Below are 10,750 nucleotides of genomic sequence, written 5' to 3'. Positions count from 1 at the left end.
TATGTCAAACGTGAAAACCCCACTTTAAATAGGGGCGGGGCTTAGATTTCACCTTTCCATTACCAATAATGCAGCTTTGAATCTCATTCAGTTTCAGTCTAGGTCACACCTTCCTGCATCTAATCAACATGATGACTCACCATCAATAGAGGCTAATGACTCATCAGGAGATGGAGAGGCGGGGTACTCAGAGTAGTTTCTGCTCTTTAAATAACAACAGACAGCTACAGCTTATGAGCTTGACTCGCCCATGTTCCAGTTAGAACTGACAAAGCTCCTCAGAGGAGAAGTGAAACGTTTTAAAGAAACCAAAGAAGTCCAGCTGCCTTCATCTGAACTCTTTGGAGTAATAGTCAATAATAAAAAATACATAATAAAGTAATAAAACGTATATAATTATGCTCACATTCACTTTTACCATCTCTTTGTGGGAGGCGGAAAATTTATCACGGTTAACCCTCTTATGACCATAAATATAACTGGTATTTTCTTTAGTTTAATGGCTTTAAAATTGTAATAAAAGTGTAAAATGTTTGTAACTCTGCTCCTTTTTTCAGAACAACCTCAGCTTTCAGTGTCTGGTTTGTATTTGTGTTTATGTTTATTAAAGTCTGTAAAACTGCAGCTTAAATGAAAAAAATAAACGGTTTTGAATTTTCTTTACATTTATTACTAAACAGGAACTTCAAAATGACTCGAGCTAACTACGTCAAAAGAACTACCGGTATTTAAACTCAGAACTGTGTTGCAAACACTCAGAAAACAGTGTGACCCCTGACCTCATGTTAACCAGTTTAATGACTGCAGCCTGTCTGTGACCACAGGTCTACGCTCTGGTCCAGAGAACGGGATACAGTAAAATAAATACTAGGTATCATAAAATAACACTCCTGGGCTACTTCACACCTCTAGCTACATTTCTACCAGCATTATGAAGATCAGTAAGCAGATAAAAGGTTAAATGTAAACATTTCATTACAAAAGTCAACTAATAAAATTCTGCACTGATACAATTATATTTTCAGCTAAATAAATATTTATTGTACATATAAATAATGCTGGAATGAAGCTGAATCGTTTAGTAAACAGTTGAGTGTTCAAATAAAAACCAGTGTGACTTTAATCTGTCCCTCCTCATGTCACCATCTACAGAAACAGCCGTCTGGGACACCTGACCAACCAGGTGGATTTTATTTGTGACGTTTCCATAACTTTATAAAAGCTGCTGATGAAGATGATCAGATCATCTCCTCCTTTCGGTTCTCGCTCTCCCGTCGCGGTTCGCTCCGTTTCTTTCAGTGACGCTAAAGCTGGTTTCCCTCTAATAGTGATTTTTGGAGGAACATGAATTACATCATGTAATACCTCGTTGGAAAGCTCGTTTTATGTACTTTTAGAAACCGTTATTTCTATTCGATTAGGAATTCAGAAGTTATGACCCGGACAATCTAGAGTGAGAAACATTTGTGTTTCTTTGTTATGATTACACACAAGCGTGACGCGTCAACCCGGTCTCACAGTAAGACCGGGTTAGACTTGTTCAGGTTTACGCAGACAATCTTTACATTGTCAAAGCCATGGATATCAGGAGTCCGCTTTCAGAACTGGACATTAGTTTCATCGATCGTCTAGTTTAGAATGCCTGATTAAACTTCATAAAAACATTCCTAACAACCCCAGGTGTTACAAAGCTATCGGAAAACATGGCTCACACCTTAGTAAAATGTAGGTTTACCTTAAACAACTTTTGTTTGTGTCAGCAGGGCACCACAGGGAATCAAACCCTGTCTCACTTCCAGCAGTGCCTTTAACTCCTTGTGTTGCTGAGGAGAGCAAAAGCTGCAACAAGACCTACAGATAGAAAAATGTACCTTTTAGACCTGAATGAAGATGCATTACTTTATTTTCTTCTAAAATTTTCTTTATTTGAAATAATTGAGGGTGTTTTTACTTCAAAAATTTCTTTTTTGTGTGTGTGTTTTTGTGTTGTTTTCTTCTGCTTTCAGTTTATGAAGGACTGTTAAATTTTAAGATTAATTAAGAGACCTGGGGCCTCATTTATCACGCTTGCTTACGCACAAAACGGTGTCGGAAAACAGCATAAGCAACTTTCCACGCAAACTTTGGGATCTACGAAATAAAACTTAGTGAAAAAATGTGCACAACTTGAAGTTGACTAAAGCCTGGTTCATGCTTCTCCGTCAGCTCCGCAAGGGACAGACACGCACGGATTGACGGAAGCGTTTTGCTCTCATACTTCTCCGTCTCCTGGAGAGTGTTGCAAAGCAATTCCCCGGCAGGACAGCAGAGGGCGTAGCGCTGTTCTGTGGTATCCTGTCATGTATCGTCCAAGACAGTGTGTTTATATTGTGTTTTTTTGTATATAAGATACTTTATAACACGGACAAATTTGTCTTTCATCCTCCACCACCTCTTCATGCGCTCGCCACCTCTAAACCCACGTTTCCTGTCATTTCCGTCCACAAATAAAACGCTTGCTGTGCATCTTTTCACTCCTCCAGTCACGGGGAATTAAACGTTCATGTTTTTAGAGTTTTTTCGTGAGGTATTCAACTTGCTCCGTGTCTGCCGCTTGTTATCCTCGGCTCTCTTTATGTTTTTGAGGGCGCAATGGCGGCACTGTAGACAGCAGCAGTGTCCTGACCAATCACAAGCTTGCGTTGTCCGTCTCGACTGACGGATGTTTAGAAAAGAGAGCTTGACTTCGTCCGTCCTTGCGGGAGCTCTCCGGCAGGCCCGCAAGGGCGTTGAGTGTCTCTGCGCTGACGCAGACGGAGAAGCATGAATCAGGCTTAAGGACCTGGCTTACGCACATGTTGGACATGGAGAGCACCTGCAGTGCTGCTGCTGAGAAGGATACAATTATGAAATCCTGCAGCATTATCACTTGTACTGCTTCGTTTTCACACAGAACATGACCCCCCCCCCCCCCCCCCCCACACACACACACACACACACACACACAGCCTGAAGCCAGAATACAGAATATCAGCAGGGGAACAGACTGAGACAGAACGTCAGGCGTCTGTGACCCGATTGATCATGCACCCTGGCTAGTTAAACAGGGGAGATCTCTGTTTGGGTGACTGCTTAGTGTGTGTGACTTTCACCCGGGAGTCTGGGGATCGAATCCTGACTGGACCATTTTTTTTTATATCCGCCACAGATCTCTCTGAAGAACTCAGCATTGACGGCTTCAGCAACGCTGTGCCACTCCGTGAATTTTCTCTTATTTGTTTTGCAAAAGCACTTCCTTTCATTTCTCCACCTCACCCACAGGTACCTCAATTTCTGCTTGTGAAATAGCGCTTCCTTGATCTGCCTTGATCTACGGTCGCCATCGTCATTGGTGGAGCGCTGCAACAGCCGGCTTATGTATATGCATGAGATCCACAAGGCACTTTGCATTGACCATTTATGGCAGTAAGTGGGCGTGGTGAGGGTGGGATGTGACTAAAATGCAGCTGAGAAACATTCTCGTTAGTCTCCGATTTATGAAGTGGAGATTGCGTGCAGCTGTGCATCCTCCATGTTTGATAGATCACAAACGTACTTGGCATAAGTACATATTTTTTTTGCTGAGCTTAAGTACGGTTTTATTAAGGATTCTACGCCATGTTTGATAAATGAGACCCCTGGACATTAAAAGGAAGGATGTGTTTTCTTTATTATTCTTCCGCCAACGGCTCGAGCGGCATCAGCACGAGCGACCCGGCCATAGTGAGTGTGATATCATGATTTTGTAGGCGACGGTGGCACAGGAGTTAAGTGCTCGCCCCGTAATCCGAAGGTTGCAGGTTCGAGCCCCGCTCAGTCTGTCGCTGTCGTTGTGTCCTTGGGCAAGACACTTAACCCACGTTGCCTGCTGGTGGTGGTCAGAGGGACCGGTGGCGCCAGTGCTCGGCAGCCTCGCCTCTGTCAGTGCGCACCAGGGCAGCTGTGGCTACATCGTAGCTCATCCCCACCAGTGTGTGAATGTGTGTGTGAATGGGTGAATGACTGATTGTGTTGTAAAGCGCCTTGGGGGGTTCCAGGACTCTAGAAGGTGCTATATCAAATACAGGCCATTTACCATTTACCATTTTGGGCCTGGATGACACATGGCCTCTATCTTGTGCCAGCGGGCCGGCCCCTTTCAGGCTTTCTTCAGGATTTTTCCCGTTATTCACGTATTATTTAGCTCTCCTGCTGTTTTGGTACCTGCAGCAGTCGCTGGGTAATCAGAGAAACAACGTCTGATTTCTCTTTAAGGGCTTTGGGGGAAGCAGTAGCTGCTTTTCTCAGATTAGTTATTCAGTTCAGTTTATTTATGTAGCACCAAGTTAAACAGCAGTCATCTCAAAAAGCAAACACTGCAGTTGAACCGTTCGTATTAAACCGTGTCCTGAGTTCACCTCATTATTCTAATTAGTTATAATTTTCCTATCTAAGGAAACCCAGCAGATCTCATCAAGTCACTGACTTGTGTCAGTGACTTTAGAAGAAGAAGAAGACGAAGATATCATTTCTATAGCGCCTCTAAAGATAAGGACTAGGTGTGTTAAAATGACATTATTTATATGTAATGATGAGCTTCTCCATTATAAGATATCTGTTTCCCAGATATGAGAGTAGCACCTGGTCCTGGTGACCCAGCCAGTTACAAAAACTAGTAGGGATCCTAACTTTTGTAAATTTGTAAATCATCCAGTGTAATCATATTACGTATAAATCCTCCCAGGTGAATTCTGACTAAATCGACCACTTGTTCAAATCTATGAACCCTGGAGCATGGGGAAAGTAAAGGTCGGATCCCAAGCTAGCTAACTAACTTTTGTAACTACCATACTCAATTTGCCCCAACTAGTGGACGCCAGGCTAACCTGGCATAAAGAAAAGCAGTCTAAATCGCTACTTTCCCCCTCCGTTGAAGATTTGTGTAACTCACTATTGACATCCACCATGGCAGACCCTACGTCAGGTGACGTGGCTGAAAAGGGTCAAAATGACTCCATGGTAATGCTGATGATATTAATGTGTAGATAAAAGACGGAAAGAGGAAAACACTGACTGCCTTTGGAGGACCACTATCCTGGTGGGTGAGCCAATCCTGGAAGTCAGAACAACAAACAGATTGAGAGCTGTTTTAGTGAAAAATGACCGTCTACAAGCAAAATCAATCAGTTCCACCCTAGAATATAGAAAGATGTCAATTTTGCAGCACGGTAAACACAGAGAAATTTGAAACAACACAAACAAGCCAATTAAGGGACAAATGAGGCTAACTAGTAAACAGTAAAGCTGCAATGGCAAACTTAGAAAACAAATTAGCTTAAAACATTTTTTCATGCCTTTTAAAAATGTTCTAACACAATAAATAAATTGTAGAGATTAAAAAAATTCAATAAAGTGGTTCTTTGGCGTTTATCTAAAATCCTTTGCCAATAACACGTTTCAGACCTAAAGCAATTATTGGATCATCCGGATGTCGGACTAGCCAAACCACTGCACTTCCCAGGGACCTGCATTCAAAACACACTCACGTATTTATCAACAGAACGCCACTGGTGTGAGTTTCTCAGCTCAACAATATCAGAGAAGGAGAAACAGTCGGCTGCTACCACTTCTACTTTAGGACTAACTACTAGAGTCCCTATAAAAAAAACACCATTTGAAGTCACGGACAACAAGACATTTGGACCTAGAAAATGGTGATGGGTGTTTAGCCCCATCTCTTTTCCTCTGGCGTTGTGGGTTACTAGTTCTGGCAGAAGCGTCTCAGGGAAGATACCTGGGGTGGGGGTGGGGGGGAGGGGTGAGTGTGCCCTGGCCGTGTTTGTGTTCAAAGCTTGTTTGTAGATTTGCTGTAACAGCTTTAAAAGAGAAATATAATTTCTAAAATCAAAACAACAACAAAATTGCACATTTTTAAAGGGTTATTAAAGCGATGCTAAAGAGTTAACACTTTTAGCGTTAGCTTTAAAACTGGTTTCAGTGATTTTTCACAATCTTTAGCAGCTTCACATTGGACAGCACTCTGTATCCCTCTGCTGACCAGAAACTACGCTTAACAGGTTTCTATGTAAAATTTGAATAACTTGTATGTATTTATGTAAAATACATAAATTAGTCCTTGAAAGTGAAAGCTGACCTGTTCTCTAGCGCCACCATCAGGCCAAACTGAAATCATCAGACCAAAGTTAAAATAAATGTATCTTGAAAAGTTTTGATACAAAACTTCTCATATTTTCTAACAACATTAATGATCACAAGATTATGAACCTTAATGGGTTTTGGTGATGATATGACCTTTCCTGCAGCGCCACCGTCAGGTCAAACTTTAGAGTTAGTGTATCTTACAAATCTTTCATCCAGATCTTTACTAATTTAGGGTGCACATTCATGATTCTCACAGAATGAACCATAATGATTGATGTTGGTGACCCCCCTTTTCCCTCTTGTAAACATATTTATTTATTTTCATCTGTTTTTTGTCACATAGTTAGAAAGTCAAACTCTCCCCTCCTCTTTTTTATCCGGGCTTGGGACCGGCAGTGGCAGAGTTAGAGAGTTTTTTTTTTGTTTGTTTTATTTTAGTTTATGATTTATTTATTTATTTATTTGCTTTTTATATATATATATATTTTTTTTGTGTTGGGGGATTACATGTTTGAAAGTTCACCCATCTCTGAAACAGAAAATCATAATGAGAACATCAGGGTCTTTGGGGAGGCAGTGGCTGGTTTAACTTCTCACATTCATCCTGGACAGTGCTACCTGCTGCCACCAGGAGATGGGATGTCTTCTAATTAGCCTTTTCTGACTTGTTAGCAGGGAGGTTAGTTGCTAGGTTGTTTGTTTTTGTGCTGACGGAGACGTCCCGGGGTTACAAATTTCTTGAAATGCCTCCACACAGAAACTTTTTCCTGTTTTTTTGTGTCTGAGTGCGGAGCGTCTCTCTGGGACTCCAGGCTTTCTGCTAAAGAGTCGTTTTCAGCAGGAAGACTCTCGTTTCCTTCTGCAGCGTCCACGTTCTGCTCACTGATCGTTTCGGTTTGCTGATCTGGGTTAACACGTTCAGTCTTCAGTCTCAAGATCAGATTTTGACTTTCCAGATTTGTAGTCAGTGACTCGAGTTCAGAGACTTGTTCCTTCAGGATTCCCAACTCTTCCTCGTGCTGCTTTTTGCTTCTAAACAGATTTAACTGGAGGTTAAGGACGACTTTACGGAGTTTTGTTTCTTTTTCCTCCATCTGTTCTAGTTTGGTCATCAGATCATCGTGACCTGCACTGACCACGTCTCTGTTTTGGGCGAGCTCAGTCTCCAAACCAAGTCTGATCTTCTGCTCGTCTCTAAGCTGGTTTTCCAGGCTCTCACACCGGCCAGATGTTTCCTGGAGTTGCTGGTACAGCTTGAGTCTGAGCTTCTGTTCGTTGGTGAAACCTGTTTCCAGGTTTTCACAGACGACAGATTTATCCTGGAGTTGATGTTTGACGCTCTCCAGCTGCTCAGCCAACTCCTTGTGAGAAGCAGCGTTCTCAGCGGTCAGGTTCTCCACGACCACTCTGAGTTCTGAGTTGCTCTGAGTCAGATCTTTGATCTGCTCTTTAAGATTTGAGTTCTCACCGACTATCGCCCTGTTAGAGTCCAGCTGAGCCTCGTAGCTAACTCTGAGCTGCTTCTCCACGTCCAGACTGCTGCTAAGTTCTTCACAGACGGACATTTTTTCATGGAGCAGCTGCTTAAACTTCTGCAGATCCTCACACATCTGTTCTGATTTGGTTTCTACAGCCTGAACACTTCTCAGCGTCTGACTGAGATCTGTGTTCCTCCTTTTCAGATCGTTAATCTCCTTCTTGAGATTTCCGTTCATTGAACTCATTTGATCTTTAGTTTTTTTGAGTTCTTCCTCACAGGTCAGGCGGAGCTCGTTTTCTTTGTTCAAACGTTTCTCTAAACTTTCACAGATCAGATTCTTCTGTTTGAGCTGATGCTTGAAATTATTTTGCATTTCCAGAAGTTTCCTCTCTCCGTTCTTCAGATCCGTTTTAACGTTGTCCAGCATCTCAGAGAGGTCACCGTTCCTTTTCTTAAGATCTTTGATCTCCTTCTTAAAGTTCTCGTTGACGGTGACTTTATGCTGGGCGTTCTTCTGCTCCTGGACGCTAACGAGTCTGAACCGACGTTCTTGATCTAAATCTGTTTGCAGATTTTCGATGAAAACGTTCTTTTCTGAAAGCTGCTCCTTTAAATTCTCCAGCTTGTCGGTCAACTTCCGTTCTACGCTGATTTTCTCATCTTTTTCTCTGCTAAACATCGCTTCTAAGTCCAAATGTCGTTGCTCCAGTTTTTCAAAGTTCTCGATCAGAACGTCTCTCGAGACTCCAGAAAAACGGGACTCGTCTGTCTCACCTTTTAGATCTGAGCAGATTTTTTGTAAGTCTTCATTCACGTTTTTCTGCTCCTGTAACTGCTTCTCTAAAGCCACCAGCTTTTGTTGCTGCTCAACCAAACCGTTCTCCATCTCTTTAGCTTGCTCCTTGTAAAGCACACACTGGTTCTCTGCAGCAAGCCTCTTCTCCTTCTCCTGATTGAAACAAGTATTTGTATTCTGCAGTTTTTCTTTCAGATGATCCACTTGTTTCAGAAGGTCACAGACGACAGATTTATCCTGGAGTTGATGTTTGACGCTCTCCTGCTGCTCAGCCAACTCCTGGTGAGTAGCGGCGTTCTCAGCGGTCAGGTTTTCCACGACCTCTCTGAGTTCTGAGTTGCTCTGAGTCAGATCGTTGATCTCCTTCTTGAGATTTCCGTTCATTGAACTCATTTGATCTTTAGTTTTTTTGAGTTCTTCCTCACAGGTCAGGCGGAGCTCGTTTTCTTTGTTCAAACGTTTCTCTAAACTTTCACAGATTAGATCCTTCTGTTTGAGCTGATCTTTAAAATCACTTCTTTCTTCCAGAAGTTTCCTCTCTCTGTACTTCATATCCGTTTTAATGTTGTTCAGCAACTCAGAGAGGTCACCGGTCCTTTTCTTAAGATCTTTGATCTCCTTCTTATAGTTCTCGTTGACGGTGACTTTATGCTGGGCGTTCTTCTGCTCCTGGACACTAACGAGTCTGAACCGACGTTCTTGATCTAAATCTGTTTGCAGATTTTTGATGAAAACGTTCTTTTTTGAAAGCTGCTCCTTTAAATTCTCCAGCTTGTCAGTCAACGTCCGTTCTACGCTGATTTTCTCATCTTTTTCTCTGCTAAACATCGCTTCTAAGTCCAAATGTCGTTCCTCCAGTTTTTCACACTGGTTCTCTGCAGCAAGCCTCTTCTCCTTCTCCTGATTGAAACAAGTATTTGTATTCTGCAGTTTTTCTTTCAAATGATCCACTTGTTTCAAAAGTTCATCGATTTGCCTGCTTTTAAAATCAGCTAATTCCTGCTGAACCGTCTGAGGTCTAGGGACAACCGTCTCAGATCCAGAGAACTCCAGTTCAGCAGATGAATGAGTCTCATTAGGAAGAGACTCTTTCTCCGCACCAAAGACCGATGTTTGTTCTGGCATCTGAGACTCCATCTCTTTAGTTGTAGACAGTAGATCTGACTTTTCGTCCTCACCATCAGAACTAAAGTCGATGACTAAATCATAATCCACTTCTACGTTGTTGACACATAAGTCGTACCAGGACATGTTTGTGCTGTTCGTCATTTCAGCCAAAGTAAGGGTTTGTTCTGCCTCAATTTGGTGTTTAAAATCAGCTAATTCCTGCTGAACCGACTGAGGTCTAGGGACAACCGTCTCAGATCCAGAGAACTCCAGTTCAGCAGGTAATTTAGTCTCATACTGAAGAGACTCTTTCTCAGCATCAAAGACAGATGTTTGTTCTGTCATCTGAGACTTCATCTCTTTGGTTTTAAACAGTAGATCTGACTTTTCGTCCTCACCAAAGTCGATGACTAAATCATAATCCATGTTTACAGGGTTGACACAGAAGTCGTACCAGGAGATGTCTGTACTGTTCATCATTTCAGCGAAAGTAAGGGGTTGTTGTGGCTTTCTTGGGCGTTTAAAACCAGATAATTCCCGCTGAACCGTCTGAGGTCTAGGGACCATCGTCTCAGAATCAGAGTCGACCGTCTCAGATCCAGAGAACTCCAGTTCAGCAGATAATTTAGTCTCATAGTGAAGAGACTCTATCTCAGTATCAAATGTATGTTCTGTTTCATCAAACATATCATTTTCCATCTCTTCAGTTTCTGAGAGAAGTTCTGAGTTTTCATCCCCACAGTCAGAAACAAAGTCCATGTCTGACTCATAATCCATTTGTCCTGGGTGTAGACGTGAGTCGTACCACGACACGTTTCTTCTGTTCACCATTTGAGCGACAAAAAGGGTTTAGTCAAACTTACTTGGGTGTCTGAAGACAGTGGTGTGTCCTCAGCGGTAGCTCTGAAGAGACTGAAGAGGAGCTGCTGCTCGTGGGCCTTTTATAGTCTCGGAATGTACCAAGTTAGAACCCTCCTTTATGATGTCACACACAGACTCTTCTATTGTGTTTGTTAGTGTTAATATTAGTAGTATTAGTATTGTAATTGTTGTTTTTATTATTATTAATAATAGTAATTATATTAGTATTAATATTAATTGTAATAAAACACTTAAATAAATGGACTCTTCCAGATTAAAGCCATCCTTTATGATGCCATTATTATTATTATTATATTAATAGATAACAACTTTAATTAATGGAATCT

At 41.9% G+C, this 10,750-nt stretch overlaps 1 protein-coding gene across 1 annotated transcript; it reads right to left on the bottom strand.

Annotated features, from left to right (window-relative positions):
• Window positions 1–6,569: 6,569 nt before the first annotated feature.
• LOC129164350 (putative leucine-rich repeat-containing protein DDB_G0290503) lies at window positions 6,570–10,527 on the bottom strand. The gene has a single exon (XM_070546634.1). The coding sequence runs from the start codon at window positions 10,371–10,373 to the stop codon at window positions 6,840–6,842; it is 3,534 nt and encodes a 1,177-aa protein (XP_070402735.1). The 5' UTR covers window positions 10,374–10,527; the 3' UTR covers window positions 6,570–6,839.
• Window positions 10,528–10,750: the final 223 nt, after the last annotated feature.

This window comes from Nothobranchius furzeri, chromosome 18 (assembly GCF_043380555.1).
Source record: "Nothobranchius furzeri strain GRZ-AD chromosome 18, NfurGRZ-RIMD1, whole genome shotgun sequence".
Classification (NCBI taxonomy): domain Eukaryota; kingdom Metazoa; phylum Chordata; class Actinopteri; order Cyprinodontiformes; family Nothobranchiidae; genus Nothobranchius; species Nothobranchius furzeri.
This window is presented reverse-complemented; position numbering and strand designations above follow the sequence as displayed.